The 17,073-nt window shown below is 40.2% G+C and overlaps 1 protein-coding gene across 1 annotated transcript; it reads left to right on the top strand.

Annotated features, from left to right (window-relative positions):
• Positions 1-2,069: 2,069 nt before the first annotated feature.
• LOC107386729 (four and a half LIM domains protein 1) lies at positions 2,070-17,020 on the top strand. Its single transcript, XM_054730713.2, has 6 exons — positions 2,070-2,425; positions 12,988-13,167; positions 13,257-13,431; positions 14,843-15,012; positions 15,113-15,299; positions 16,296-17,020. The coding sequence occupies exons 2-6, from the start codon at positions 13,012-13,014 to the stop codon at positions 16,448-16,450; spliced, it is 843 nt and encodes a 280-aa protein (XP_054586688.2). The 5' UTR covers positions 2,070-2,425; positions 12,988-13,011; the 3' UTR covers positions 16,451-17,020.
• Positions 17,021-17,073: the final 53 nt, after the last annotated feature.

Below are 17,073 nucleotides of genomic sequence, written 5' to 3'. Positions count from 1 at the left end.
ACTGGATTGCTGATCCAAGCAGAATTTTTCAGCGGAGCAGCTTTTATTTGATCGGGTTGTGATCATCAGCAAAGAGAACGACACGTTTGATAGTGGTACGAATATTTAACGCACCAAAAACAAGTTGTCGGATCAGTAAGAGAAAACAGACTGATTCCAGCGCTAACACTGGCCGTCTCACTGCTTCTGGATCCGCCTTTACTTATTTAACACAAATGATTTATTTATGTTACGATCACTTTTGTTTATTTATTGTTTATTTATTGTTTGTTTGGTGACGCCCATCACTGACAGGTGGTGAAAGATCACTTTTACTCAAATTTTTTGTTTAAAAAAAATACAAAACTAAAACATCTCCAACTTTTGCGGTGAATACTTCACGAGAGAGATTTATTCCAGGAGTTGTCCTCCTGTCCTTGTAGCACATGTTTTCATTCATACTTCTGCATCTAGATCTTCCCTGTGTGTGTGCGCGCGTGCGTGTGTGCGTTTGTTTATTATATATGTGTGTTTGGCTAGTCTGATCTAATCTGATATCGTATTAGGGCTAATCTGGGTTTTCTTCTGTCGTTGGTTTTTATATTCTAAAGATGTAAAACTGCCGTGTCTTTGTGATATTGCGTCATCAGAGATCAAACTGGGCTGGATGAACTGTACAGAACTAAAGTGCCTCTTCGGGAATTCCATTTACATTTTTAGATTTTACTTAAATACGTTAAGCCGATTCCTTTGATTTTAAATACGACGTTGGTCTTGTTTGAACAATCCCAGTATTCCCAGATTATTAGATGGATTATTATTATATAAATAGAATATAACAATAAAAAGGTACCACCACTTTTCTGTTTAGCTGATGACATTGTGCACTTAAAAAAAAACAAGCTAATCTTTTTCTGACCTCATTAATCTCCCTAGATCCATCCGCTCTTTCATCCTGATTTTGCTTGAGCTAATGTTGTTTTTTATGAATGAAGTTCACGATGTTCGAGTTTCTGCATCCTCTCGTGGGGATGTGGTTTAAATGAAAAGATAAAATACTTTTATGAGATTTTGTGGAAAACGATAACTATTCTAACATGCTTGTAGAAATCGTCTTTGTGTGGAGTACGACTTCAGTAGGTCCAGGTCCATGTTTGAATGTTTTCTTTTTTTAACCCCGAGAACTAATGTCAGTGGGTCGTGAGTGTAATCTGGAAGTTAATAATGGTTTATTGTCAGCTTGACATCATCCACGTGTATTAAAGTAAATAGAAAATACCAGGTTACGATGAGTGATGGAATAACTTTAATGTTTTGTACGCAGACGTGAAGTTTGAATGGTGATTGTTGTTCTGAAAAACTGGAGAAAGCTCATTTCTGATGCTAAAACATTAATAAATTGTATTATTTAATAAAATTGGAGGTCAACATGTTTCAGCTTAATTCTGCAGCTCCCTCAGTGCTTTTGTTCATCTATTTCATTTCATTTTTTCATTAAAAAAGCACTTTCCACAACCTTTAGCAGAAGCCCAAGGTGCTGAACACAACAATAAACAGGCAATCGCATCAATAAAAACAAAAAACAGAGAACAATTGTTAAACAATTAAAATCAAGAAAAAATTGCAGACCCCAGTAATGAAAATGCCTGGACATAATAATGGGCCTTCAGACGTGACTTAAAAATCTGGAATGAAGGCAACAAACTTGGAGTTTTCCACTAAGCAAACACATTAACACTTTTTCTGCTAAAACCTTTGGAATGCTAAAGTTTATGAAAACTCATTAGAACCCAAAAAAATTGGGGGTGGGAAAAAGTTTGAAGACACAAAAAACAGATTTTTACTTTTTAAAAATACTATCAAAGTCACAAGTTTAACATGACAGAAAAACCTTTTAGATCGTGTCTAAAATGTTCCATTTTCTTCAAAAGCAATTTATTAAAATAAAATTTGAGTGGATTTCAGTCTGACTCCGATGGAACATTTGAACGTGTGTGTGTGTGTGTGTGTGTGTGTGTGTGTGTGTGTGTGTGTGTGTGTGTGTGTGTGTGTGTGTGTGTGTGTGTGTGTGTGTGTGTGTGTGTGTGCAGAGCTTAGCATAACTCAAACATTTAGTTAAACTATCTATTCAGAATAGAAAACACGAGTTAACATAAAAAAGTTTAATCTTAGTGCATTAGACCTAAATATTCTGCATTTGACATTTAAAGCTTTTTAAAGTCTTTTTTCCTACTTTTTCCCAAGCATTTTATTTTGAAAGTCCTAGCTTTTAGGAGCGTCACATCTTTTATTTTGAAGGTGGTCGTGTCGGTCCGAGCCCGGGTGATGGGTTGTCCTCACCGTGTTGCCTCTAAAGGACGCGTGTGTGTGGTTCGGTAAAGCGGAGACCCGCCGCCTCCACACGGACAGCTGCTGTCCCGCCGCGGCAGACATCACTCTGATCCCGGTAAGAGACTCTAAAGCGCTCCGCTGTTCTCCTGCGCCACCTCCATCCTCCTCCACAGCTGGCTCTGCAGGAATGACCTCTTAGGAGCAACTTTACACGTCTCGGTGAAAGTTGTTAAATAATGTTATAGTAATTATGAAGTTGTTCATTGTAAACTGCAGCTTGTAGTTAAATCAGATCACCAACAGGATTACGTTTAACTGACTTTTTTGTGCTTCTTAGGCTTTTGAAAGACAGGTTTTATTCATAAAGCAGCAATTTGATATCCAGAGAGGAAACTACGGAATCTGGTTTGTCTGGGGCGTTGGCTGGCTGTCTGTCCAAGTGTGTGTGTGTGTGTGTGTGTGTGTGTGTGTGTGTGTGTGTGTGTGTGTGTGTTTGAGGTTACATGCTGACTTGTTAAAGACAGGGCAGCTCCTGAAATCTGGAACCAGTTAAGGAACCTTATATATATATATTTCATCCAGTGATGGAACCACTGAGGCTAAAAATGTTTCACAGAAGTCAATTAAAATTCCTGGACTGCGTTTTCTTTGCGTGTGTGTATGTGTGTGTGTCCTTGTAGAAAAAAAGAAAATCACATAAATGCAGTGGAGTATCTTCCCTGTAATTGAATTTTTTTTCTCTCAAAAGTTTGAACAAAAACAAAACAAACAAAAAATTTCAAACCATCCTCAGTGCAGAACATCATGATGAACTGTGTACAACACCACCACCTGTTGCTGGATTTTTGGTGACCTTCACACACACACACACACACACACACACACACACACACACACACACACACACACACACACACACACACACACACACACACACACACACACACACACACACACACACACACACACACACACACACACACACACACACACACACACACACACACACAAAGAAAAAGCTGAACTGACCTGCAGCCAGAGCGTTGTTTCTTTAATAAAGAAATCACCACGAGTTCAGTCCTAAAATACAGCAGAGCTTCATAAAACTTTATGTGTACGCTGACTGATGGACTCTCCGAGCTCCAGTTCTCACATGTAAACTCTGCGTCGTGTTACTTTTATCGAGCCCTGATGATTTTTAAGACTAAAACCATAAAAGTTTCTCAGTCTGTGTTGTTGGTTTTTTTCATCTTGCAGCTATTAAAACTTGGATGTGCTGACTTCAGTCTCTTATTGTGAAACTCTGTTTTTTATAAGCGAAAAAGTAAAAATAGAAACGGCCAACCAGTCATATGAATCTGTTGATCACATTCGTTTGTTGTGATTTACTGAAAGATGTAGTGGAAACGTTAGCTTAGCCTGAGATATGGTTCCGCTATTTAGGAATCGCTCTCTTCCAGATAGTTGCTAATGACTCGAGGATTCTGCATCTTTACTGTACATTACAAACAGGCACTGATTAACTTTGATCCTCAGATGCTACTTCATGAAAAACTTAAATGTTTTTGCAGAGGGCCAAAAAACTTGTAGAAAAATGCATCAGATGTAGGTAAGACCTTGAATTAAAACCTATGGATAAGATTGTCAATGAGATAATGCAGCTCCTGTTTAAAGGTGCAACATGTAAAGATGACATCCTGTGGTTAAACGTAGTTACTGCAGGCTATTTTCTCACTGTCACTCTGAGAGTTTCATGGCTGGTGCAAATTACAGATCAGCGCCAGAAGATTCTAGATGACAAGCGAAGACAAGTCATAAATGCATTGTCAAATCTGGTGCTAGCACTCTTGGGTGTTTTACGGTAGGGAAGACTTACTACACTTATTATGGTAATATGTGTCCAGAAGGCATATATTGTTAGTGAAGTGTAGTTGTTTGCAGTCTTGCAGTGACTTGCTGTTATAGTTCTGAATGACTTGTTAAAAAAAGTAAAACGCCACTTTTGACTCATTATTCACTTCACATACGTTTCACAGTAAAATCAAGTTTCTGGTGATTGAAAAAGCAGCTTGAGATATTTTTACAGCCAACTATTTGCTTCTATTTCACCATCAGCATTTTTATCTCAGTGTTAGCCTCTAGCTTGTTTCACCCAGTAATAACGTGAAACAAAAAGATGCCGTGGCTTCTTAGGGGTAAAATAAATAACTTCTGGGTTGCTCCTGTTTTGGTTCTTTAAATAACTCTGGAGCTTTTGGTGTCTGGTGGCAAATTAAAACTGCTTGTGCTGCAGAGTTAGCTCGATGCAGACTCGGCAACAAATTGTAAACAGCTACTACGTCCCTCTTTATTTTTTCTGAAAGGTAAAAAACTGGCAACATTAGATTGCTTTGGGATAATTTAGTTGTAGAATTCGTACATATTGCTCCTTCAAAATCCAGTTAGTGAAGAATAAGATTCTGGTTACGCCATCGGGAAAGTCATGGATAGCATCTTACTTTTTTGTTTTTCAGTGTTGTTTTTTTGACTTTATTTGATCACGATGATGTCATTGATGCAGCATGATTCTGTGTTGGACAAGCTTGCCATGAGACCTGCAGTTGAACTTAAACATATTGACCACTGAAACAAGCAAATAAGCAAGAATGGGGAAACATCAAATCTAAATAAATGTGGGACTTTAAGTTAACATTTCTCAGATGCTTTCAGGATATTGGTAATAAGAGAGGTGACGGGACAGCATGATAAACATCATTCTTTTCAAGATATTTGGAAAATGTGTTGAAATGCATCTAAATAAGCTTAAGGAGCATATTAACCATCACAATGGTGGTAGTTGTTTTTACCACTCCTTGTCGTGACTCTAAGCAGTTATGAATGCATCCTGGTCGTTTTTACTTACCAAAAGTTATATTTCAGACATTAAGTGTGTAGCAGCTTCCTAATCAGTCTCTGTTTGCAGAATTTACAGCCTGCAGGACTGATGAGCTAACAGCTAGTCAGTCTTTAAACTTACATAGTATACGAACCTTTACACAGCCATTATTTTCACTTTACACAGTTATTTCTGCAGAAACATGAAGACATTCATGTTAGGCCTCCTTGAATGCATCTGATTTGCTACATTTTGCTCTTGATAGAGATGTTTAAGCTTAAAAATAACAACGTAGAGCAAACAAGATGTTAACATTAGGATTTATTTAAAAAATCATACAAAGAATCAATACATTTTAAATTGGAATTATTATTATTATTATAACATAATACTAATGCAAGATAAAACCCGATTTGAAAGTCAAATGTAAGGGTTTTATTATTTCTATTGTACAGAATGGCAACTCTTCATATCTGTGGAAAAAACATCAAAGGCCTGAAACTCTGAGCTTCATGGACATTCCTTTCATCTTTAGGCTTCGTGCTTTGTTTTTCCTTTGAAGGACTCATTTAAGGAGTTTTCCGGACAGACGTAGCTTCTTTCAGAGACCGCTCAGCTGGTCACCGTTAGAGGGGGGATCTGGAAGAATGATTAAATCCTAGCGGTTAGTCGGAGATTTACGAGGGCAGACTGGAACAATGTGAAGCTCTGGACTGAGACATCCTGATCATTTAAAATCCCAAAATGTCACCATCAGCTCTGAAGCAACTAGAACTGCTCTGAATCGTACCCTGAAAATGTGACCAACACTTGTGGAAACTGGTCTCACACTCTGCTTTAGTCAGCTGCTCTGCTCTCAAAACATCTTAGTCGCCGAATGGGGAAATGGATGCAGAGACAGAAGTGTGTAACTTAAGACAACGGTAAAGCCATCACATCTGTCCTGCTGTGGCGGGACGTACCGTGTTCCTACACGGTTCTGATCTGTCGGATCAGCTTTATTTCTCTGATTGGAATGCGACTCACAGCCAGAGAAAATAATTACTCGGTCTTTCGCTGAAGGCTGATGCGGCGTACAAATGTTTAGCTGAACTTGCTGCTCAGTTTTCAGCATTTGTGTATTTATATTTAGGATATCCGGGCTGGGAACGCTCTCGATGTGATGGTGTGTCGGACTCGTTAGGAAAGTCCAGAAAACCTCAAAGGTCTTCTAAATATTTGGAGTAATGGATCAAATGTCCACGTGAACAAATGTTCCTTTTTTTCCTCAACGATCTCCCTCGACTACATTATTTTGTCTTTCAACTAGAATGTTTGGACTTTTCTTTAGATAAAAGCTACAGATGAGACCAGTCATTTTGAACGGACACTTTGGGAAGCAAAAGTGGATGTAAAATGCAAAAGCATCTCTCCGTCCTGGCCCCACTGGTTGGAAAAACTCAACATCACACTCAGAATATGGTGGACTTTGCTAGAAAAGTTCAACATCTGAAACTGGCTTCAGGCGAAACTATTGTCTATTTTTGCCTCATAGGTAGTTTCAGCTCGTTAGGCACCAACAAACAGTTGCATCTAATCAAATCTACTATTCCAACACAATAGGACCTAATGACACTAACGACTCCCTGGGGGGTAGGGAAGAGTTGCTTAAGCAACAACAGGCAGCTACAGTTTATAAGCTCGACTCTCCCATATTCCAGTACGAATTGACAAAGCTCCTCAGATGAGAAGCCAAGACCTGGACGACTGAGGATCTCCCCTATCATAACATGATATATCTCAATATTTTCTCACATTACGAGTTTCCAATCCTGTTGATATTCTGTGGGTCAGAAGTTGTGTTTCTTCTCCAGACTACCAACATCCCACCACCCCCCAGATAAAGTTATCCCCAACACAAATGCGGCCTCCCGATTCCGAGTTTCCTGAGCCAAAAATACTTCCTCAGCTTAAATCCTTTTTAGGATGCTAAATGTGGGCAAGGATCCAGAGTTATTACTTTTTATTTGGATGTGCAGGATCAGGGTAAATGCAGACAAAGGTGATAGCAGAGTCCACCAGGGATTGTCCAGGTTGTAGCTCCAGGTTCAGATAAAACCTGTGTTTTTGCAAATTCTACCAATTGTGTTTCTGAAACCATCCAGGAAATCCTGATAAGTTTCCTCTTCGTGCATTCCACGCAGCGTCTGTGTCTAACTGTTTGGTTCAGGAAGGTTGAACTCAGTCAGGGTTTAACGTGAAGCTGCATTAATGATGTGTGGACTGAAACACAAGTGTGTGTAGCTGGAGAGTGCCAGCTTCACAGTTCTGATGGAGACTTCCTGTCTTAGCTTTCCACTACATTCCTCAGTGATAAGCTCATGCCAACACACACACACACACACGCACGCACGCACGCTTTGTTCATGCATACACTAAAGTAAAACTCTTCCAGTTTGTCCAGTCATGTTTGCCGAGCCTTATCCCTTGTTGTGCTTCCTCTCGTGTTTTTAACATGACTTCATGTTAATGGCCTGACGTCACCTTTAAGCACGCTCTGGACCTGCAGTAGATACCTCAGATGTCCATGATGTTGCAATCAGGTGGTTCAATGGAGACGGAGTCGAAGCTAAATCACTCTCAGCACACAATCATTACATCTTCTGAAATCATCTGCTGAAGGTAAACCCACAAAAACCAACAGAAAATGAATCCTTTGAATGCTCAAATATTTCAGTTGCATATTTTAGATGAATAATTAAGAGATTCTCATATTCAGCTGATTTGTTATTAAAATTTAAAAAAGCACTGAATCCTAAACCATCCATGAACACCAAAGTTAATTTTTAACGTCACCATGGTGATCAAACAGCGTTTTGGCAACTCGGATTGGGGGAACTGATGCATACCTGCCCTCACACAGCAAGGATATTTTTGCAGCACAAAGTGGAGGCGTGCAGAGACAACATCCTCATGCCGACCTCGTTAATTTTGCTCCAACATGTGTGCAAACTGGCTGGTTTCCTGTCAGCCATTGTTCGCTTCCCATCAGATAAGATTTTTACAGCTCTGATAGCCGTGCTGTTATTGCTTCATCTGCAGCTGTTCGAACTCACATAACTTCTTACATGTGTGGATTTAAGGCTGTTTAAGTTTTGAGCTTAAGGGACAAACAGCAGTACAGGCTTTTGTGTCGGTTGGTGGAAAATAAATGAGTAGAGAGAATGAGGCAGGATGTGCTGCTTTCAGTGGAGATGGATGAGATGCCTCACCCAGGTAACAAAGACATGAGCTGCAGTTTTGTTCCATTAATAAGTAACCAACGAAATGGAAAATCTACCTCCACTCCCAGTCAAGTCAACTAAGTTTACAACTCTATTGTCTAGTGAGAACCCGCCTCACCTGCACCTCAGGTTTACGTCTGAGACCAGCTGAGTTTGGGAGTTTTAATCTTGTTTTAACATCCCAGAATAAAACGGTTTAATGTTAACAGGTGAGACCTAATTAAAAGTCACTGGAGATGTTGAATTATTAATAAAATTCCCTTTTTAAAAGCCCGAGCCAGAGCCTGGTGGTATTTATCCGCCTGACAGATGATGGAAAACTTCCCGGTGGGTTCAGATTGACGACCGCTGTCAACTATTTAGTTTCTCAGCTTTTTAAAGTGTTTTTCTGAGGATTTATGGGCTAATGAGACATTGCTTCAAATTTAGATGAGTTAATATTTTTTACAATTGTAAATTGTTCTTTGAGCCTCTAAAATAAAACTCTGTTGGGACTCACCATGGCCCAGGAGCCCTGGTGATTGGCCAAATACAAACCCATAGTAAAGCCCCACCATGAAAAAAGATGTTTGCCCCCCCCCCCAGGACATGAATATCAAATGAGGTGTGTGCTCATTGGCTGGTTTACCCCAAAGGTTATATGAGGCTGTCTAAAGCTAGTATCTCAGTGTTCCGTGTGTGCAGGAGAGGGGTGCATAAGCCTGAAGGAGGAAGTGAGTATTGGTCTAGTGGGGTGGGCAATCCAGGTCCTCGAGGGCCGCTATCCTACATGTTTGTGTTTTCCCTGTTTAAACACACCTGATTTCAATCAGTAGGTGATTAATCAGCTTCTACACAGCCCGATGAGATGCTGAACAACTGAATCAAGTGTGTTGGAACAGGGAAACAACAAAAATATGCAGGATACCGGCCCTCGTGGACTGGAGTTGCCCACTTAATGTCTGAGAGTGGGTGCGGGAGTGTGAATGCACAAGGAAAAGGACAAAGACCAGACCAGACCAAAACCCCAGATCATAGCACTGCCCCCACAGGCTCGTACAGTAGGCACTAGGCATGATGGATGCATTACTTCATCTGCCTCTCTACCTTGATGCTCCCATCTCCCTGAAACAAGGTTCATCTGGACTCATCAGACCAGTTTTTAATAATTTGTCGGACAGTTCTTAACCCAATTTTAGTCATCTATGTAATCTCCTCATGCTTGATGCATACCAATGATCTGACCCTTATCAAACAGACTAACATCTTTTCCACGACCACCAGATGAGTCTTTCCACTGATAGTTTAAGAAATGAGAAGCAAATCATTGCACCAGTTTAAATAAAGGCATACAATGAAACTTTTTCACATTTTAAAATAATTTTCTTGGGCCAGTTTGTGCTAAAATGACAGGGTTAATAAAATGTCACTCAGACCCCCACCGCCCTCTGTGACCAAAATATCGCACTTACAACTTCACAGTGGCGGTCCGGTCCCTGTTAGCCTTAGTAAAGAGGAGCTGACATGCCTAGCACTGGAGTTTGGTTCCAGCACGTTTCCCGCGTGTTTTAGATTGTGAACACAGATTGTTTGATTTAGTGTTGAACTGCTCCTGTAGACACTAATGATGGCTGAGGAGACGTTTCATCAGTTAGATTAAGGTGTTAAAAAGACGAACGCACAGCGAGGAGATGAGTTTCACTTTTGGTTCCACTAACAGACACAAGCGGGTGCTAAAAGCAAGCCAAAAGTGCCTAGTCTACCTTTAAACTTGCTGCAAACTGAAAAATAACCACCTACGCAGTAATTATCCAATAGGAAGCTCATCCCTAGTTAAATCCAGGTGGTGACTTTTTTATTTTGGCCAGGCAGTGTATGCCTCAATCCCATTACTCGCACTGTGCCCTGCAGTCTTCAGCAAAGTGCACTTGGAGAAAGCGTCCAGTAAAGCTTCGAGTGTGTGGTACACAAGTGTGCAAATAATTGCCAAATTAAGACGGGGAGCATTGCGTAATGGACCACAACGCATGCCGAGATGCTGATCGCTGATACTTAAAAAAAACAAAACAACTTTTATTAACAACTTTCAAACAACTAACAATTATTTCAAATAAATTCACATTCATTGCTGCTTTGTCTAAAAGTTTCAGAGCATCAACTAATCATCCTAAAATGAACTACTTTCATTAGAAAATACATATTGTATGCAAATACATAGGGGGAAATAAAAGAAAAAAAATGGAGAAAAATTTTTTTTCAGTAAAGGCACTTGAGCCTTTTCTCCCCCATCAATGCGGACTTGGGTGAAGTGCGGATTAAGGGTACAAAAGGAGCGTGATCAACTTCCACACTTAAGATTCGGGACACCATATGTACTCAGACCCCTGGTCGGGATTGCGCAATTGCAGGACACAAGTGTGGAAGTGCCAGTATTGGGATTGGGCCTAGTGGGTTGGGACGCACAGATTTAAGCTGGTATTTCTAAGTTTATGATGTGTCAAACTAGCTTTTGTCAGAACGAACCATTCTTTCAAGACCATTAGTACTACTAATTACTAATTTACATAGGAAAACAGGTCAGAGAAGGCACAAGTTTTGGTATGCTACTTTCGAAACCCAAGCTGCCTACATTCAACAACAACAAGGAAAGTTTGGCTGGATTCCTTCAAAATGGAATGTCTTCAGCCAAAACCAGAACTTCCACATGAATCTGTGTTTGGACCCTGTTCCAACCAGACGAGCAGTGTAGCTTGGTTTTTAAAGGGAGTGGTTCATGTAAGTCATGTTAGGATTCCAAATCTCACTGCATTCATCTCACCTGCCGCCCCCCCGCGCTGTGTCGACACAAACACAGCTGTTTCACCACACTTTGGAAGAATACCTCGCACCCAACCAGCGAGAAGATGAAATTGGAAATCACCACCATCTCTTGCCCCAAATGAATTTTTTTCTTTCCTTTGAGTTGTGATTTTTCTTCACAATGTGTTTTATTTATCATCTCAAGTTGTAACCCTGTAATCACAGCTTTGTGGTGAGAGTTCTGGTGGTTTTTGGCACAAAGCTTGGGACGTTTTAAATATTTTAGATGCAGTTAACTCTGGAAAAGCTCAAACTAAAATCAAAGCATACAAAACAGAAATGGAGACGCAGCTGAAGATTAATATTGAATAAAAATAAAAACACACATAAAACGCTGATCATGCAAAGATTATATTTTAACTGCAGGAAAATTCAGAAAGCAGAAAAAGACACAATGTTGAAACCAGAGTGAACACCCCCTAGTGGCTGGCTGCAGTACAACCTTTTGAGTCTTACCCTCTCCATTCACATTAATGGGACTTTGCTCTGATAAAAACATTAATAAATATGAGGTGTTGATTTACATAGGTCCTTCTTAGCTTCTGTATCCTCATATTTATTTTTTCTAAACGGACCTTTCCACTGGATGCACAAGCATCGCGTAGCGTAGTACGCAGCAGCTAGCTGCTGTTATAGTGGATTGTTGCGAAGGAGGAGTCCCTAAGGTTAGGTATGCACTGCTTACATTTCAAGTATATATTTTATATGCTACAATCCCAGAACGCCTCAACCTCAGAAGTTCATATCAGGCCGAACAGGAACTCAAACACAAAAATAATATAAAACAACCAAAAACTTTAAAAATAAAAGTCATGATTTCCAGTTGCTTTACTAGTAAAAAAAAAAAAGCATGTTATTAACTGTGACATCTTCATAGCCGAGGTAAACAGAACAGAAAACAAAACAAAGATGTTTTTGGATACATACATCTTTATACTTGCTTGTTATCTTGTTAATGGCAGAAATCACGTGGGGTCTTCTCCGGTGATTTTGTGATCTTGCAGAACCAACTGCATGGAACGCTTTTGCTGATATTTTGAGTTTGAAATGCTCCAGGTAGGAAGGAAACTCTGCATCACTTAAGTAACATAGCTCAAAAAACTATTAAAGCAAGTATTATCACACGCTCTTTTTCCACAGTTCTCCGAGAACAGTGAGAACAAACCAGTTACACAATAATGACCATAAATATTACAATAATCAGACACTGTTCTTGATTTGATGGGAAACCTTCAGAGACTCTTCAGCCACAACAAGCCTAGATGGAAAATTGCACAAGAGATCAAAGCAATTATGAAACTATAGGGTGCAAAAGCAATAATATATTATTTTTGTGGCTGGATTGACTTTAAAAGCTTTGAGTTGTTTTATAATTCAAACTGGAAAAACGTTGACTGGTATCTATGAGCATTTTAAAACCTAAATGATGAGTTAGAACCACAAGTGTGCCAACAGCGCCCTCATGTGGTGCCTCTGTATCTCTAACTGGAATGAGTTTTGGATCCTTGTAGCTGTTCGCCTGGTGGCCAGCCTCATGCTTCCTTATGGGGAAGTTCTCTGTGTAGAATTAAACACAGGACGAGTCTTGCAGGCCAGACTAGTTTGTTAATGTTCCGAAACTTCCAGCAGCTCAGATCTTCAGTTTTAAATGCGTTTATTGTGATTCCATTTCCCATTCGATTGTTTTTCTGTTTGCTGCAGGTTTGAGCCCATCTCAATGTGACAATGGCAGACAGTTCGCACTGCTTCTACTGTCGGGAGGATCTGGGAGGGAAGAGGTTTGTTCGCAGTGAGGGGAGACCCGTGTGTGTTCGCTGTCACACCAAGTTCTGTGCCAACTCCTGCGTCGAGTGCCACCGACCCATTTCTGTGGAGACTAAGGTGTGCTGCCAACACACATTTCTGTTCAGATTCAGAGGAGGGTCTGTGTGCAGTTCCTCTGTGAAGAAACTTCTCTCTTTCTCCATCAGGAGCTGAGCCACAAAGGTCGCTACTGGCATGAGGAGTGTTTCCGTTGTGCAAAGTGCTACAAACCTCTGGCCAAAGAACCATTCAACACCAAGGATGACCGCATCATGTGTGTGAGGTGTTGCTCCAAGGAGGATGCTCCATGCTGTCATGGCTGCTATAAATCCATACTGGCAGGTACAAATCAAATCTGCAAATTTTCATTCATTGAAACTTACTCTGCTGGAGAAATATTTAACCCTCCCACTGTCCTAATGGGTGACCCCATGAGGAAAGTTGACGATTGAGCAGGGTTGATGGTTTATCCCTTGAGGTCCACGTGGCAGGGGTGATGTGGTGCTCACTCCTCACCCCTGCCACATGGACCTCAAGGGATAAACCATCAACCCTGCTCAATCGTCAACTTTCCTCATGGGGTCACCCATTAGGACAGTAGGAGGGATAAAACAATTTTGCTCCCAACACTGTGGATCATGACCTTTTAATTTCTAGGTTGGGATCAGAGGTACTGCTTGGTTTAAGTCTTATCTCTCAGATCGAAGCATCTCTATTAGCTTTACTTCCCCAGTCACTCCTGCTCGTTGTGGAGTTCCGCAGGGCTCCATTTTAGGTCCCCTGCTGTTTTCCCTTTACATGCTACCTCTTGCACACATTTTCCAGAAATACATCATCCTCTTCCATTGTTATGCTGACGACACGCAGGTTTACTTTCAGGTAAATGGCAATGGCTCGTCTTCTGCCAAGCCCCTATTGGACTGTCTAAATGATATAAAATATTGGTTGTCACACAACTTCCTTAGATTAAATGAAAACAAGACTAAGGTCATCGTCTTCGGCCCCAGTGGCTCCTGCAGTGGTGGTCATCTGAATCTCGGTGCATCAGAACCCTGTAGGAATTCACTGGTGAAGGATCTGGGAGTGTTTTTAGATTCACATTTTAATTTGAAGAGACAGATAAGCTCAGACTATTATTTAGAAGGGAACGTTTTTATCAACAAAGGACCTTTAGAAGCGGATCCACACCTTCATCACCCGTCAATTAGATTATTGTAATTCACTGTTTGCTGGTGTGAGGGGTTCAGAATGCTGCTGCCAGACTGTTAACATCTTCTAGAAGGCGAGCTCACATCACCCCTATCCTTGCTGTACTGCTGTGGCTTCTAGTTCATATTAGAATTGATTTTAAAATCATTTTAGTGACTTTTAAAGTATTACATGGCCAGGGTCCACCATATTTGAAGGTCTTAGAGGGATTACCTTTTGGTAACTCCAAAGACAAGGTTGGTGCACAGGGGAGATCGTGCTTTTGCTGTGGTGGCTCCCAAATTTTGGAACCATGTTCCCCTTCATATCAGACATGCTTGATTGGACTGTTTCGGTGCTTTATCAAAGTTTTTATTGTTTTTCTGATGTTATCTTGTGCAGTGCTTTGGTCAAGTTGTGTAAATGGGTGTACTTGAAATAAAAAATCAAGAGATAAAAAAAAAAGTTGTGTAAATGTGCTATATAAAAAAAGTTGAGATGAGGAAAATGAAACTGTAAATATTCAGCTCTAGAATATTGACGATCCATTTCCTGTTTCCTGCAGGCGCAGAGACCGTGGTGTACAAAGGAAAGTCGTGGCACGATGAATGTTTCATCTGCTGCGGCTGTAAACAGCCAATGGGTTCGCAGAGTTTCCTCTCTAAAGAAAGCGACGTTTACTGTACTCCATGCTACGATGAGAAATTTGCCAAACGTTGCTTCAGCTGCAAAAAGGTCATTTGCTCCAAACGAGAAAATTGTTATTAGAACAGTCAGTTTGCATGCCTTTAAGTTTGTACATGACGTTAACTCTGCTGCTCCTTTCTGACTGAAGCCGATAACCTCTGGTGGAGTGAACTACCAGGAGCAGCCATGGCACAGCCACTGCTTCGTGTGCAGCTCCTGCTCCAAGCCTCTGGCAGGGTCCAGCTTCACCAACCACCAGAACCAGGTCTTCTGTGTGGACTGCTACAAGAGCTGTGTGGCCAAGAAGTGCAACGGCTGCCAGAACCCCATCACAGGTGGCCTCAAGTTACAAACTTTACTTTAATGATCAATTTGGACCATTTTGTGATTATTTGTTTAATTATATCACATATTATTTTGCAAAATAGAATTTTTTTTTTACCCTCAAGACATCCGTGTCTATCTGGGACACAGAAACTAACTTCTGCCTTTTTCAAAATCATTATGGTTTACATGTTAAGTTTAAATCAGGCGTCTGAAGCCTGCTGCTTTTAGGACTCTCCACCATGGCTCTTAATACCTTTGGCTACAAAGGATAAAATGGAACTTACATTTGAAGCATCTTTCTGTTTTATTTTATTTTCATATGTTATTTACATACCACATGCTTTTGGATCTTTTTGTTTTATTTTACATTATTTTCTGCAAATATCAACATCACATTGGGGAAAAAATACAGAACTTTTAAAATAGTTTTTCTTGATTAAAAAAATGCCCCCCCCCCCCCCCCAAATTACAACACATCTCTTCTAGTAGATTTCATACTTTATTCTCAGAAATCTGAGAAAGAAAGATAACTTTTTTCAGTGCCCCAATGCTCTTTTGTAGAAATTTCACAAAAATGATAAATTGTCTCTTTTCAAACATACATGAAACAGTTGCAGCTCTAAGTTTTATTCTGATGGGCTGGAGGGAGGACGGCTCTTTGGACAGTAAAGGTTGCATGATCCCTGGTCTAAATCAAAAGGTCATGAGTACTGTAGAAATCCAGTGTAGGTTCTAGTGCCACCTACAGGTAAAACTGAATACTGCACCTAACTCTCACATCCAAACATGGAGAAAAGGATGGAGGCTCATTCCGCCAAAATATTTAACTCATAATTGTGAGCTAATTGTTTTATCAGAGCGGTGGGAATAGGCTTCCATACAAAACAGAACAAATAACTGTAAAATAAAACAATTATTATGAATTAAAAATATTAATTTACCAGTTAATTCCAACCTTTCTCTCTGTAATGTTTTAGCTCTCTGACACTCCCCTCTCCCTCCAGGTTTCGGTAAAGGTGTGAATGTCGTGAACTTTGAGGGCAGCTCTTGGCACGAATACTGCTTCAACTGCAAGAGATGCTCCCTCAGCCTGGCCAACAAACGCTTCGTGGCCAAAGGAAGAGACGTGCTCTGCTCTGACTGTGGCAACAAGGAGTGACGGGCGACTTTTGCAGTGCTAAATATAAGTTTTACATATGGACAGTGTCTACATTTCAATATTCTCCCTTTTTCAGCAGATTTTTCTGGTTGATTACAGAACAACTTGGATGTTGAAGAGATTGCACCAGGATGAACTTGTCCAGATGTGAATAAAGTAGATAAACAGTTTAATAAAGCTGGTCAATAAGTAGTTTGATTTCAAGAGGCTTTGCTTTCAGTTTGCATTAATGTCACAAAACGCTAAAATTTCATTTATAAAGTCATGCAATTATTGTTTGTAATGGTGCAGGAAGTCAGCTAAATAAAGCACAAGAAGGATCTTTAAACTGTCTTATTTTCTTTTCCTAATTACAGGAATAATTAGTCATGTTAGTCAACTTGTTTTGTTTAAAAGTAACATGATTCTGGGACCAGATCATCAATGTTGTCATCATTTCACCAAACGTTTGATCAATTTATGCTTTCATGCACGTTTCCTGTCAGGTTTTACTCCACAAATGTAAAAAACTTAATTAAGTGCTGCATGTTTTGTCTTGCTGCAGCGACATGAAATAAACTTTTTACAAAACTTTGACTTTATTATTTGAACATGTAGACTGAGACTTAACGTCTGCATGGCCT

This window comes from Nothobranchius furzeri, chromosome 10 (genome assembly GCF_043380555.1).
Source record: "Nothobranchius furzeri strain GRZ-AD chromosome 10, NfurGRZ-RIMD1, whole genome shotgun sequence".
NCBI classification, from domain to species: Eukaryota; Metazoa; Chordata; class Actinopteri; order Cyprinodontiformes; family Nothobranchiidae; genus Nothobranchius; species Nothobranchius furzeri.
Note: the sequence above shows the minus strand (reverse complement) of the source record. Positions and strands in the feature narration are given on the sequence as shown.

Coding starts and splice junctions, on each gene's coding strand:
- LOC107386729 (XM_054730713.2), top strand. CDS start 13,012: ATGGCAGACAGTTCGCACTGCTTCTACTGTCGGGAGGATCTGGGAGGG. Junction 13,168..13,256: donor CCATTTCTGTGGAGACTAAG/GTGTGCTGCCAA, acceptor TTTCTCCATCAG/GAGCTGAGCCACAAAGGTCG. Junction 15,300..16,295: donor CTGCCAGAACCCCATCACAG/GTGGCCTCAAGT, acceptor CTCTCCCTCCAG/GTTTCGGTAAAGGTGTGAAT.